Source organism: Syngnathus leptorhynchus, chromosome 11 (assembly GCF_054491065.1).
Source record: "Syngnathus leptorhynchus isolate UIUO chromosome 11, UIUO_Slep, whole genome shotgun sequence".
NCBI lineage: Eukaryota > Metazoa > Chordata > Actinopteri > Syngnathiformes > Syngnathidae > Syngnathus > Syngnathus leptorhynchus.
Genome location: NC_141205.1, coordinates 5,206,724 through 5,222,633, shown reverse-complemented (window position 1 = coordinate 5,222,633; position 15,910 = coordinate 5,206,724). Strand labels below are relative to the sequence as shown.

Sequence of the window (15,910 nt, the reverse complement as noted above, 5' to 3'; positions counted from 1 at the left end):
CAATTGCCTTATAAGCCATATGAATCCCAGTGCACGGCTCCCTGAATTAGTGCTTCACACTGTTACTGGACACGTGAATTACTTTTCGTCGACTGGATCCGCCTCTGCGCCACCCAAGAGCGGAAGCTAAGGGACAAGTTATTGCTGAGAATTCTCTAATTATCTTGCGCCCATTAATTCAAGGATTGTAAAAAGGCTGACATAAAAAGTTCCCTCCTCACACTCTATCCTTTTATTCCCAGCTACAGATGGGGAGAAACTCCCAGTGATCATTTAAATATTTTAGAACATCTTGGTAAAAGCCTCAAAAGAGTCAATAGCGTTAAACTTTTTATCCGCACCGCAGATGAACCTTCTCGTTGCGCGGCCGTGGAGCACTGCCTTGAAAATCTTTGCAACTTTGTTTGATGTTGACCAATTTTAGGCTGTCAATAAAGATTTTGACATTGTTTGTCCGTTTTCTTTCAAGAGGTGTTCATGTTCGTAATACGGAGAAAATCATATAGCACAGCATGCAAAAGAGATTATTTTATTATTTATTTATTATTATTTATTATTTTCTTATTCAATTAGAAACTACACAGTAAGTAATTTAATTGAATCTGTATAAGTAGGTCACACACAGAACAAACAACTGTAATGCAAACACAACTAAGGTTCCAATTTTAATTAAACGTGCATCCATATTTGAGGGGCTGTGATCTGATATCAGGCTAAAAAACAAAACAAGTTCTCCTGTGAGGGATAATAATTCAATAAAGTGAGCAGCAGTTTCTCATATCCCCTTCACCTATGCTGACCCCTCCGATCATTACTCACAATGGTGAATAGATATAAAGGATGGAGGCTATTCCAGGGGACAAAAACCTTCCTACTTTCTGCCCGTATCACCTGAAAATCTTAAATTGCCAGCTGTAAAGGCTGATTCAATAACTTTAAAGACCACGATATGTACTTGGGGATGAGCAGTGCACTATGATATGTGTGAATAGGGAGCCCAAATAAAGAAAACTTCAATTACAGCTCAGAGCGCACTACATCCTTTTTTTATTGTGTAAAACTTGGCTTGATATCCAGGAGCCGTTGCCGTGACTAATGAACGCTGGTCCTAGCTATATGATTTCAGCTGGGGCAGGCAGAACTAAGGGGCAGTATAATGAACGATGAGGTGAATTCATTTATCGTAAAGTGTAACAGCGGTCGCAGGTGGCAATATGCAAATTGCTCGGACATTGCTCCATGAAAGTCACCCAGGGAAAAAGACAAAAACTTGCATCTCTCTAAATAATAATAATAGTAATAATAATTCTGAGCTCAAACAATCCAAATCATGAGGAAATCAGTCATCATGCAGATTAATTCTACCATCTCCAGTTTACTGTTCCTCGAAAGATGTTTAAAATCTTGTATGCAGTTCTACTTCTACTTAGTCTGATAGTTTTAAAGGTTGGGACTCTCCTTGTAAATATCACCGTGAAATGGCTATTTAATTAGCTCAAAGGTATTTAGCAGCAGATTAATACAAAGTTTGTCCATGGATCTGCTGTCCCATTCCGTGCATTGAATTCTGCAACAGGTTGCTTTGAACCAAATCTTCACAATCCAGCCAAATTCTGGCCATTCAGGGTCTCAGTATACAATATAGGAAAATATCCCAGCTGACTTAGTGGGAACGCGACAGCCTGGACTAGTTGCCAGGCAATTACGAGGCCAGCATCAGATATGGGCAAGCAATTACCATTACGATAACAATATAGGAGCATTACAATAAGATGTGATTCAGTCAATGGCTTCAATCTGATTTAATTGTTAAAGACCAAAATAATTTCTCATTAGATTTTGCGATGACATGTTCACGTTCAATGCCTGTCAGCTTTTGGGCACTGAATCCAGATGATACGGTTCATAACAACATTGGAGTGTATTTTCAACAATTTTCTATGGGCTCGTTCATCCTAGAGAATTTACCATAAAAATCCGGGTTGCTCTATCAAAAACTATGAAGTTACGTAAATAACCCAACCAAACTCAAAGTGACAGAAGAAGACCCTCGAAACGGTGTGTGTATGTGTGCGTGCGTGTGTCCCTGAAGATAACAAGTGGCATCTCTCGCCCTGCTTCCCAGCGAGGCTGTCTCTAAGCTGTGCTAATCGATTGGCGAAGGAGGAAAAAGGGCGAGCTTTAATGTGTTGCATGTGAAGGATTTACTGAAGAGCAGAGCCTCGGAATCAATGGACTAGAAAATGCATCATTAGGACAGTGTCAAACACACACACACACACACACACACACACACACACACACACACACACACACACACACACACACACACACACACACGCGCGCGCACACTCGCACACACAACCCACACACACTCCCCCTTTTCTCCTCTCGTGTTCGTCCAGTGAGGGTCGAAAAAAGGAAAACAAACAAAATGGACTTGAGTGTTTGTGTGGTTTGAATCCTTATGTTGTCCACACGCGTGAGGGCGGTGGACTTTCATAATTTTCCAGCCAAATTCATTCAAGCTGTTTTCCACAGGAACATTTCACTGATCACATTGGTCGTTACCGAAAGAAATCATCTTTCTAGTTGGAGATGATTTCTTCAATAGACCTGCTGGGATTGAAAAAGACCAAAATAGAAACGGAGCACAATGAATGGCATTGCTCAAATGTTAACTCACGAATGATTTCGATCTCCAATCGCTGTTTGTTTGTCCAACAATGAGGCGCATACTAAAGAAAATGGACACTTACAGCAATTCGAGCATTGTAGTTTGAGTTAAACTCACGTGAGTGAAATGACGGCATTTTGTCAAACTGTTCCATTAATTTTGAATCTCTCACTGGCTCACAACTATCGTTTGTATCGCAAGGAGCAAATGCTTGATGCAGGTTGATGTGACAAATGTGGTTGTAAGTCACAAAAAGATGTTTGCTGTATGACTCTGCATGAAGCTGCTTTTGTCATTGTGCATTGCAAACTTTTTTTTGGAATGGCCCCAATTGTCTCATTCAAGAAACTGCTTCACTAAAGAGATGACTCAGCTGCCACCTGGAATTTGACACCTTCTATAGTGTCATATTTTTGCTTCCCCCTATGGCCTGAATCTGCAAAAAAAAAAATGACACTAGGTCAATAACAACATATAATAGTTATGACACAAAATCAGTTTGAAGCAAAATTTCATCCCTATAAAATCTTGCCACTTTTCATCACATCCCAGACTTGGGTCTCCTCAGCGATACAAACTCGAGCGATAAAAGTTTTCCTTTCTAGCTTCCTTCATGATACAGCAGTCAAATGTAAACGCCCGTCTGTGACCCAATTTGAGGCAGATGAACAGATGGATGAACGGTATATGTCAGGAACACATGCGGTGGGTCGGGCCCATTACTCAAAAATCTGTCGACGGAGGAATCAGACGTGTCAGGGAGAACACAAAGTCTGGGGCACGGGAGCGCTCGCATGTCTTGTCCCCTGGGTAAAACACTTACAGGATAAACACTCCCATTAATATTCTTCTGTGCCGCTCGGCCGGCCCGTCTTCTCCTTCCCTTTCCCCCCCTTGTCCTATTATCCCGCCTCGCCGGACATGCCGTCCTGTCCCGTCCTGTCTCGTCCTCCTTGCCAGCGCGCGAGATTGAGATGAGAGGACGATCTGAACCAAGAGCGGGGGGAACATGAATCATTACACTTCCTGTTGGTACACGCCGTCCGGGGGAGGAAGAGAGACGATGCCCACGGGGGCCCGATTGATTCCGGAGATCTAATTGGGTTTATTAGCCAAGATGTTGGGCCCCGCGAGGAGGCTCCCAGAGGCCACCGGCTTCCCTCCTCCCCCCCATTCTCTCTCTTCTGAAGGAGAAATCCTGCGTAATTGTTTTCCCTCCATCTTCTGTGTCATTGTCAGATGGGTCCTGCGGGATTATTAGCAACCCCAGGTCCCTCAATAATTCATCCAGAGCTATTTATACACAGATGGAGAGTCCTCTAAAGTCTCCCCCAGTGAGCTTATCTGACGCTGAGACAGACAGAGGGAGAAGGAGAGAGAGAGCGATAGAAAGAAACAAGGCTACAAAGGGAATGCAGGCGAGCGATAGAGAGAGAGAGAAAATGGGAGTGACACACAAAGACAGTAAGAAGGATGGAGAGAGGCAATCACAAAAAGAAAATGCAAAGAGGAGCAAAGCGAGTGTGACAGTGAATAAAAGAGCAAGAGCCGGCGACAACGTTTTAGGTAGACACAATGACAACGTTTGCCGTGTTTGAAGGAGAAACTCGGCCTTGCCAAAGTGAACAAAAGCACCATCCCGGGAATAGCATCCCCTCACAGAAAGCTTTAATGGATTTTAATCTTCCCCCTCCCCTCTTTTCCCCATTTAACACAATTAGGATGTTTGCAACGCTAACATGGACCAGTAGTCGCTCGCCATAGTGGAAGGACACATGAAAGGCATTCGAGCATTTCCATACCTCCAGTAAACACGCTTAGCCGTCGTCTGTCCTCTACCATGTGGCAACGACTAAAACCAACAAAGCATCTCAGCCAGCCGTGTCTTTAATCACGTCATCATTTACCAACACAACATTAACAAGTTAGTTTATTGAGATTACACAGCCTATTAGGTAGCTTCTATTTCCGGATCGGGTCGGTCATGGCAGGATCATCGGTAGGATGATTGCACAAGTCTGAAAGATCCTTTCAATGGCGAACCTTTATGAGTTGTAACAAAAGTAAAAACTGCCCAAAATATTGAATATATTCTTATTGAGCTGCAAAAAAAAGAATGACATCACTTAATTATACTGTACAACTTGCTTCATCATGCTCTTTATCTTGTGGTGCATTTGATCCGTTAGTCGAAGATGTAAACTATCTCGTTTTCAATTTGAGCAGTTGTGGTAGTAATATTTTGAAACATGACGCTGGAAGCCATCTTTATCGTTTTTCTTGCTGTGCTCAAAGAGAGAGAGAGAGAGAGAGAGAGAGAGAGAGAGAGAGAGAGAGAGAGAGAGAGAGAGAGAGAGAGAGAGAGAGAGAGAGAGAGAGAGAGAGACAGAGAGAGGGAGAGACAGGGAGAGAGAGAGAGAGAGAGAGAGAGAGAGAGAGAGAGAGAGAGAGAGAGAGAGAGAGAGAGAGAGAGTGTGTGTGTGTGTGTGTGTGTGTGTCTCTCCATATTATTGATGAATAAGATGTAAAGGAATCTCTCTTTCCCGAGCTCTCTCCCTCACACACGCACACAAATTGTGCGCCGGGGGGAAGCTATATTTATCAAATAATGAATGTTCACAGAATGATGTGGATGCACACACTCACACACACGTGCACATATACTCCCCCCCCCCACACTTCCCATTTTTCTCTATACCCTCCATGAAATCATTCAACACCAAGTGAAGCACTGGATGTGTATGACCAGGATTCCCATCTCCAGTTCTGTGATTAAAGAACCAAACTAATAGACTGTCTCGTTGCGAACCGGTGCAGAAAAAAGGCAGAGATCTCAAAAACCATTAAATTGCAAATGTCCTATAATTTGCCAATGACTTTGCTTCCAGATCTTTCTCCTGACTGAGTCGTGCATTGCCGAAACGCTTCAAATGGTCAAACACGAACCCAGCTGAGCCCACCAAGCAGCTAACCGAGCCAGCCCACCAGCGAGAGAATACAGATATGAAAGACCTCGTTTATTTTCATACGGTGAAATTTCATATTGCTCTCGTTCAGCTTGGACCCAATCTCGGACTGAAAACATCCGAGATGAACTCAAGCGCTTCAGTCAATAACCCTTTTAAAACCTGAATATTGGCAGAATTGGGGTGTATGAAGTGCATGTAAACGTGCAAAAAAAAAAAAAACTGGAGATGACTTTGTACGACCAGCATCAAAGATTTTGAAATTCAAATTATGAATCTATTCTTGCTGATGTTGAATCCTAAAACAAAACTTCATGACCTTAAAAAAAAAAAAAAAAAAGTGTGTCGCTTAATGAGTTACGTAAGATCCTGCTAATATTGAGGGGACACTTTGCTCCCGGGGTGTCCGAGAGCAGTCGGGGTCTAATTCAGCTCTCTTCCAAAGAAGGTCATTCTCCTTTCTTGGCCCATGATGGCCGGCGAGTGTAGCACTTAAATCTGGCAAAACTCAGCCTATAAATTACAGCAGAGGGCAGAGAGGTCAGAGCCTGGCATGGAAGTAGGCCAGAAGCCATCAATCAGCTGGGGCCAGCGAGGGCCACATCTGTCTCTGGGACTCCCTCAATCTTTTCTGCCTCCTCCTCCTCCTCACCCCCTCCCACTCCCATTCCGCCTTGCACTCACATTGTCCAATCTCATTTCCCGACTTTCTATTCGACTGTCTGCCTTTTGATATCGTGTCTTTTGTGCGCACCTCTCCTCTCGCCGACTCTCTCCCATGGATCTCCCTCACCTATTTGACGTATTCTCTTACATCACCCAGTCTCAACGTCTCCCTCCGTCGTTTTACGCCCTCTTGCACCATCTCCCTCTGCAACGATGTGTATCTGCTCTCCAACCAGCATAATAGAACGAGGCCTTGATGTAGCTTTCCTAACCGGGATGCTGATATAGTTGGGATGATAATATCTGATCTGCAAAATTCCCAATTTTGGAGGAGAATAATATAATTCCGAAAGCGAACGTTTAAAATCAACATTCAAAGCTCTTCTCTTATTTTTATTATGGCATAGCTAAACGTCAAAGATCACAGATTTCTTGTGAAGAAATTTACAGTTAAATTCCAAAGCTGTTGTGAGTTGCTAACGTCAGATGTTCTTCTCACATCTGCTAAAAAAGAAGTCATATTTTAAACGAAGGATGCTGACTCTGGGAGTCCAAATATGCAACGTGTTCTCACTTGCAGTGAGTAGGGCAGCCCATAAAAAAAGAACATTATTTTGTTCAGAAGCCAACACATTTTCGCAGCAGGTTGAGTTTTACATTGTATGTTTACTTTTGTTTTAATTTAGAGAACAGGGTCAAACATCAGAATCTCTTTTATGTCATTTGAAACCCAAAGCCTTTGAAAACTTCTGCCTGCCTTACAATACCCATTTTCCGAATTGCCTTTGGTTTTGAATAATTGAATGGGATCTTTGGAAAGCCCTAACCCTCATCCCCACCTTCCTTCTTACAAGTCAACGTGGTGCATTTTTAATTGGAGACATGAAATAAGTATGAAGTATGGTTAAAAAAAAAAAAAAAGAACGAATCAGTGAACGTCGAAAATCGGCTTTTGTGTTCCAAACCCATTGAGGATCGAATATTGTTAATCCACAGACAGCAAAGAATAAGTGTGGTCTGATTACCTACATGCATTCTGTTGTGTTCTCATTCAGCCGACAGGGCTAGAATTGTCACTCTAAGTCACAAATAGCCATTTTGTGGACAATAATCAACTCAGCTTTTCTGGAAATGATCAGTCTTTCCACTTGCTTCTGCATGAAAGCTGGAAAAAAACGATCTGAAATATTTGACCATAAAATCTGTGCAAATGAATTTTAAGAGTCAAAATGCCTTAGATAAAGTTCCAAACAAACAAACACTGTGCATGACACGGAGGGTAGAAAGTAGAATTATTGCTCGCTGGACGTGAATTAATGTGCCAGTGACACTGTTAGCGGTGACAAAATGAAGGTCTATTTTTCATATTACTGCTGTGTCATGCTGCTAGTTCCTCATGCAAAGCTTCTGCAGTGCAGGGCTGCAGCAAGAGCCAAATTCATGTGCATAGTGAGGGCTCCATCTGCGCTTGCACGTTAAATATTCATATTACTATTAAACATAGACAGTTACAACTGAGCATTCCTCTTCAAACTGGAAGCCTGCACAGTTCTATTGTCTGCTGTATAATCACACATAAGCATATAGAAAGACACATGACAGATGAGAAATGTTGCGGGAAAATCTGTAATGCAATAAACAAACACATAACGGTGACACGTTCCGTAATATGCATGATTTAAAAAAAACGGTTTTCAGTTTTCAAGGCTGCACAAAGACTGTGAAGAAAGTTGTCCATTGGGAGAGTGAGATAACAAGCTAGATGACAGGGAAACAAAGTCAAGAATTATGTTCTGGTTGCTCTGAAGGAGTTTTGAAGAATCCTATTTAGCAATTTATGTCATCAAAAGAGAAGCACTTTGAATACAGTGCTTGTTTAAACTGTCATGTCTCCATTTGCTTTTTCCAATTTAGACGTAAATAAATGCACAACAAACAAAGGTGCGGCTCCAAAACAAATTGTAAGACTTTCGCAAGTATTGCGCACACCACTTCAACAATCGGTACTGCAGACAGACGGTGTGCAAGCAGAAACATGATTACAAAAGATGAAGAAAACCAAACAAAACAAACATATGTATACCCAAAGTGTCAAATTGTGACAACTCAAATGCAAAGATGTGATGCAAAAACCTGGGAAATTGAAACTATGCCGAAGGAGCATTTATTAAAAATGCTGTGGGAGGGGAAAAAAAACCCAGAAAAACAATTTTTTATTTCATCTACTAAAACATTCAACCGAAGCAACAATAGGAAAGCAAGAGTGGGAAGCATATGGAATACTAAAGGCCAAATGCTGATGAAACACTGATTTCATTCTAAAAACGCTCTGGGCTATTGGTTGAGCAGTTTAGGTGAGCAGAAAAAAACAATTTGCAGAGTAGGCTGCATAAAAGTAACAAACCACTGAAAAAAAAAAAGGTGGGGTCTATCTATCTACATCTGCTCGTCTCCACGGGTCAGAGCTTGCCAAGTAGCACCATTAAGTACACGTTAATGCACAAGTACACACCCGGACGCCATGTGATCTTTGAACTAGTAACATTAAATGTTTTCCGTGAGTGAATTAAATGGCTACCCTGGATCATTCTCAAATTGTGTTCACTAACATCATCAATATGTGCTATGCTAGTCAGTCTTCATTCTGGCTCACCAACAAAGGCTGAATTTTAGCAAATGTAGCTTAGCATGAAACAGTGATTCTCAGTGTGCATTTTGATTCCATTGCAGTCTACTTGCACTGGGGCCGAGCGGAGCAGTGACCAACCACACCTCAAGTAGTTAAAACTGCTCCAGAGTGCAACAACTTGGCTGTGCACATGATCATATTTTAATCAAACTGGGACGCCAGCGCTCTCCTGAGTGTTAAGATAGTTTTGCATGCGGCCACCAACTTTCCTTTTCTGAGCTTAGTCATTCCTCCCTCTCAGTGTGCAAAGGTCATTGCTTTTAAAGAGAAGAGAACTAAGGTCAAAAATAAAGGAAAGAACCTCGTCTCTGTGACAGGCGTCATGGCTCCACTCATGCTGTTAGCATGCTAATACGTGCAGGAGCGCCATTTTTTGTCTTTCTCTTCAACTGCTCATGTGACACAAGCAAATCTCTGCTCGGCCGTCTCACAATTGACCACAACAAACAACTGAGCCACTTCTCTTTATAATTTAGTATTGTTGTATTTCCCAATTGCTCCGCCCCTTTTTTGTTTTTATTCTTTTTATTTTTTATCCTGACAATTTTGAGCTGTTCCACGGTGTGCCTGGTGAGAGCAGGGTGGCGCTGCCGGTTATGTGTACTTTGGTAAGTAGCCACGTCCTCTGTGACACATGTTGCCATCCTCCCTACAAAAACAGCCCAAATCGATAGTGATGCATCTAGAAACAGGACACAAAGTGAAGTCTGAGCGTGCATTGTAAGAGAAGCTGAGTGTAGTTTGCTGGGAGGAGTCCACACGCACACACACAATGCTCCCAAAGCAACTGCAAGAGGAGATAGAGAAAGATCCCACAGAGAGGATGATGCAACTGGAGTGAAATTTTTCGTCCGGAACGCATGCTGCATTAATGTAGACCTGCAGAACACACACACACACACTCGCACACACACACACACACACACACACACACACACACACACACACACACACACACACACACACACACACACACACACAGTTTTTGTTCGAAGGCAAATTTGCTTTTATCCTCCTTTCTGCAGATGGCACTTCTCTAATGGTAGCCTGTAACATCTAATTGCCTGCAATAAAACACAGCATGAGTCTTTCATGTTTTTGGCATCATGACTTTCTGGTCTTACCAAATATGAGACGCCCCATAATCTGTTGTGAGTCTTCTTTGACATTTTCATGCAAAAGATCAAAATATATTTTAAAAAATAGGCAATCCGAGAGGGATGCAATGAGAAGCTTTATGAGCTGTATCAATTGCAGTTTGGAAAAGACGACTGTCAATTACACCGTGCGCCCACTCGACGTTGCAAAATACGGGCATCGTCTTTTAGTAGCTCTATGTGAGTAAAATGAAATTGTTTTCGGTGCTAACAAACTGGGACATTTTGTTGACATCACTCACCGGCTCAAAAGTGAGCATTGAGCTCCACTCAGACTTTGCAACACCAACTGAGTGAGCCCATGAAACAGCAACAGTCGTTCATCCATGATGAGACTTCATTCAAGTCGTGCGACGCTTGGCTCACGTCATCACAGCTAATCAGCCGCACATTTTTACATACGATCCTCATGAATTGTCCAGTTACATTCACACATTGAATGCAAGAGGCTTGAAGGCTGCTGTACAAACTGTGTGTCTCAGCCCGCTGTGTTTGGTACCTGCAGCAGCAGCAGCAGCAGCCGGTGACCATTATAAATGGCCTCTATTAGCATGGCTCGGTCGCAGAGGGGAGAGAAATAAAATCATTGAGAGAATGTAGGCCTGCACCGCTGTCCCAGTGCCCGCTTCCAGACTCTGCAGACCTCTGCCCCCCCTCCCTCTCAGCCCCTCTGTTCCAAGGGGACAGAATCCTAAAGACTAGATTACTAGTGATACATGGAGTCATTATGGGGAGGGTTATGGCAATAGTATCACAGGCGCGGCTGACAATGGCTATAATAGGGGTCTCTTTCTTCAGAGGCAGCATTTCCATAGGGAAGGCTGCTTCTTTAGGCTTGTTGATACTGTAGAACAGGATAAGCAACATTTATTACCTGCGGTGGCAAAAAGCTGTGGATCAGTGAACTGAAACCGAGCTTATTTCTTTGTAAAAGTGCCACCTTGTTAATCTAAATGGGGCCAACTGTATCCCAATGTGAAGCATGACATGTTACTAAGCACTGTTTTTTTCTTTTTTGGGAAGAAAAAAAAAAAGAGGTGGAGCATAGTGGAAACACTCGACACGCGTCTGCCTCATAACGAATCGTACATATACACTCAGGACTAGCGCGACTTTGAGGGAACATGATGATGTGAGCGAGTGAGGACGACACTATAAAAAGCGCAAAAATAGTTGAGTGTTTTAACGGCTGTTCCACAAACTTTTGTTAAGACTGTATGGAAAATACTGAAATATAAAGCCAAATGAAAAACTGCAATTGCACGCAATCTACAAACACAAATAGATTTCATAACAGTGATTTGGTTAAAAATAAATGTCAGATGTGACTAAGAAACGGAAAAAAAAGAGGTTTCGGAGCACATTTAAACATTATTTATGCTCTGCGACTCACTATCACGTATTTGTGACATTTGCGCTTTGGCTAATTTTGAACACTTCTTATATAGAAAGTGGCTGGAAGGTGTTTAAGATGTGTGTAGGGAATGTGAGTGAGTCAGGCAGTGTAGCTCGTGCCTCCAGCTAGTTAAAATATGAGCACAGCGGGGACCCGCTAATGAAAGCGGGAAGCAGGGCCGTATATCGCAGTGAGGAGACAGTTCTTAGAATCAGCTGGTGAGCCATGCTTATAGTTCGGGGGCCAGTGCTGATTAACTGTCCAACAGGGGGTCTACTAAAGCTGTGCTATTAATAAAATACCCCCTTGGTCTCTTTTGTCCTCTCGTGCCTACATACCCTCGGAAATAATTTGTATATATGTACAATGACCTCTTAAGTTATTCAGCATGAAACACAAATGTTTACAGGACAGTTTGAAAGTAGCTTAGAGAAAGTGATATTTTTTTTCTTAATGTACTTTGCTCCCCTGGGAGATATCCTGCAGGTACAGTGGATCAATTACTGACCTCTCATTAAATGGTGATTTGCCTTCCCTTGAGAGAAGAAACTAAAATACAAGTGGGAAGTGCTATCATTCCTGTTGTACCTAAACAAAGACTAGTCATTAATATTACACCTTAAAGGACACGTCTAACCACTTGGAGACATTTGACATCACTTAATGAGCCATTAAGTTAAATCAGCCTAATTAATAGCCACTGTAAGTGGATCCGTGCAATAAAAAAAAAAGTTAGAAAGTAATTTTCCAAAAAGTGTAAATTTAAATTTATAATTAAATATGGACATACTACTTTAGTTGCAACCGCGAGGGCACGGAAGATGCGCGCGCGAACGCACACAGACACGCAGGCAAACTATACACAATGCTGCAGGCTATCAAACAGCCTCCAGCTATTGCAACATGAATACGTGACTTTAATGGACTGGATTTAGTGGAGTGAATGAAAGCACATTTACAACCGCGTGCATACAAACAAAAGACAGTCGCCACGCATGCATGTTGCCCTGACAAGTCCAGCCCGCGTCATTTTATCTTTTTTTATTTTTCTTTTCATGTCACGCTTTCAGAGTGGCGCTCCTGACGCCCTCCGATGCGCCACAGATGCCGAACAAACGGGTCCACTGTGGACCGTCCAGAGGAGCGTCACGCACCCACCTTTGTGCATGCCCGTGAAGCGGTCCTTGAGCACCGTCAGCTCGTAGATCTTGCCAAACTCCTCGAAGAGGGGCCGCAGGTCCTTCTCGTCCAGGTTGCGGGGGATCTGACCGATGAAGAGTTTGATGGCATCGTGGTCTTTCATGGGGATGGTGGCCGGGCAGCCCGCCGGGCTGTAGTTGTGGCTTAATCCGTTCACTAGCCCGTTGGTGCTGGCGGAGACCACCCCGACACCGACCCCGTGCACCGTGGCGTCCACCTGCCCGTTGGTTAAAGTTGCCATCGTCGTTCGGACCGGCCAGCGAGTTGAGGGTGGCTTGCAACAGCAGTAGATGGCAATACGTGCGGTGGAAAATGAAAAGGCAAGGCGCAAGTCTTGGTCAAAATTCGCGTCCGAAAGCAAGCCGCACCAGAGCTGATTGGGCTCTCGTCCTATCAAAGCCAATATTTACATTGATGTGAAAACACATGTAGCGCGCGGCCAAGTCGCATAGCAGAAACGCGTGATGCCGTTTTGGTCCCGATGGGGTCTTTTGATTCCTTGTGTTTAAGTCCTACTCAGAAAGTCGTTCATTGATATAATAAAAGAGAGGAAACAGAGAGTGAGTGAGAGAGAGTGAGTGAGTGAGAGTGAGCGAGAGAGAGAGAGAAAGGATGGGGAAGCTGTAAGAGAGAGAGCGCGAGAGAGAGAGACTAAGCGTGTTCACTGCCTATTTACACCCACGTTCCCTCGTCCCAGCTTCTTGGCACCTTTTTTTATTTTTTTGCATTCGAGTCGCTATGGGTGTCTTCTCGGTTTAAACGAGCATGGCCGACTCAACTTCTGCTGCGGTGGTGGGTAGGTTTCAGTAAGCAAAACTCACTATAAACTTGGCTTGTGTCAAAAAACAGCTTCTCCGCTCCCCCTTTTTTTCTTATGCGAGGATCGGATGGTACATTCCACCGAGGGTCTATAAATAGAGAAATATCGAGGAAAACGGTCCTTTGTGCTCCTGCTCAGTAAGTGAAAAACTACACAATCACCAGAATACGTCGTGCTCATTGACGTTGCATTAATAATGCTATGTTCAATTAAATAGACAATGTGGATGGAGCCTTTTTAGTTGCCTGCGTCGGGATACTGGACAGCTCCCTGGTGCTGAAACGAACCCGTTACACTCCAGAGAAGGCGTTTTATGTTCATCATCGCTATTACTTCACTCTTTGTGTGCCATTGTTCATCAAAGATGAACGTGGACGAGTCGATGGGTACGTTTAATGTGTTTTTCCTCAAGCGGTGTGCACTGGATGCGTGAGCTCCCAGAAAGGGAAAGTCTGTGAGCACCGCCGAGTGGCGTTAGGAGGAGACACATAAGGGTGGGTCGGAATATAATGTCTGGCATATTCATTTTCAATTATGAGATTTGTTTTTCATGTTTTGAAGGCAATCATTGTGGTGCTAAAACGGTATAACACTCCATTAAATGACCAATAGCTACTCATTGAGTTGTACAATTCTTTCTTTGTATTGGTACTAATGCTTTTCTAGCAACAATTAAAAAAAAAAGAGTGAGGATTTAATCACCGTATCAAACCTATGAACATAAATATACCTCATATGATTCTTGTTTATCTCCTGTAAGTTGTGTTAATGATTATCTCTGCCCTGCTATTGCTAAAATGCAATATATATATATATATATATATATATATATATATATATATATATATATATATATATATATATATATATATATATATATATATATATATATATATATATATATATATATATATATATATAAACAAAAACATAAAACGTATCTAATCTAAATAAATTGATGACAGTTTACATTTGTCATTTTTGGGAAAACTGTACACTTGCTGTTTTAAAGAAAATGGAACATTGCGCAGTTGTATGGTTGAGAAAAACGGGCACGTCACACACACGCATGCCCACATTTCAACATGAAGATACAATACGTCTCCTGTATATTTATGCAAAGGTACACAGTGCAGTGTAAATAGTCCAGACACATTGATCCATTGTCCAATTATGAGCAAAGTGAGTATGTGCTATACTTTTGTAGCGTTCTTTATATCAGGATAACCCCAACCTCCCCCCTTGCCCCTCTCTACTGATACATTAGCAAAGCATTATATAACAAAAGCGACACACTGGGTGCCTCGCTCACCTATTTCTTTCTGCTCTTCCGCCAGCTAAATGGCCCGGTAATGTCATCTCGTTTTCACGGCATGACCGGGCCCCAGTGGGGCGGGGGGAACTTTGCTTTCTTTGGCATGACACCGTGCTCTGCTCTCCAAGCTTTCCCTCAGGGCCTCAAGCCATCCACCATGCACCGCCGACTGGCTTGCACTCAAGCCTGACGTACCATTGGCAATATTTTACCCACAATGCGGTGTCTTTTAACGTCTTTTTTTAAAATCATATCAGGAGTATTGGGTCACATAACCAATTTGAAAATCTTAATTTCACATGACATAATTAGCCTATCACATAGAACCACACATAACAATGTTAATTTTGATACCGAAGGAGTGTTAAACTGTGAATGAGCGGGATGAGATAAAGAAGTTGGCCTTGGCTAGAACTGGCTAGTGGATCTCTTTCTGTGGTGCGGGAAGAAAGAGATTCTGCTCCTCTGTCAATGGTCATGAAATAAGGCGCATATGAATTCCTCCGTCTGCAGTGCCCGAAAAAATACACTGTCCATAGTGCTGAAACTAAATTGTGTGGTTTTCCTCTGTCCGGGCTTCTGAATTTAGCCTGGCAATGTTTTGTGGCGATAATGACATTGTGTAAACAAGGTCTAGCTGAATACATACAGCCAATTTGACTCTTTCAATAGCCCAGCAGGACACCTATCCAACATAAAATTGTGAGCAAAATCTCGACACACTGAATGACCACCTTTTAGGTACACAATCCCAAGAAATGATAGCAGTAAAACTATGTTTCGAAGCGATTCGGAAGATGAATGAATGTTAAAGAGCTCATTTAAGGTGAGCTTGTAGGTTTGGGTTGGCAGACTTTCCTGGGAAACGTACGGAAGGAAGCAATGAGCTGTGTCTGTCTCTGGCCCCTGCGGTTACAGCGGGGCTGCATTGGAAAGAGATTAGTGCGCTGACATTTGACATGGGTGGGCGTCTGCGCTTGTGTCGAGCACCGGCTGTACAGATCAGCTGTGCTGACAGCTCCTC

The 15,910-nt window shown here is 42.8% G+C and overlaps 1 protein-coding gene across 1 annotated transcript in view; it reads right to left on the bottom strand.

The window, feature by feature from the left end:
* Positions 1 to 13,156, bottom strand: part of celf4 (CUGBP, Elav-like family member 4) — a 54,462-nt gene extending 41,306 nt beyond the window's left edge. Inside the window, exon 1 of the mRNA XM_085924824.1 lies at positions 12,710 to 13,156. Coding sequence (XP_085780950.1) covers positions 12,710 to 12,992 — 283 coding nt within the window. The 5' untranslated portion in view covers positions 12,993 to 13,156. The remainder of the gene's footprint in view (positions 1 to 12,709) is intronic.
* Positions 13,157 to 15,910: the final 2,754 nt, after the last annotated feature.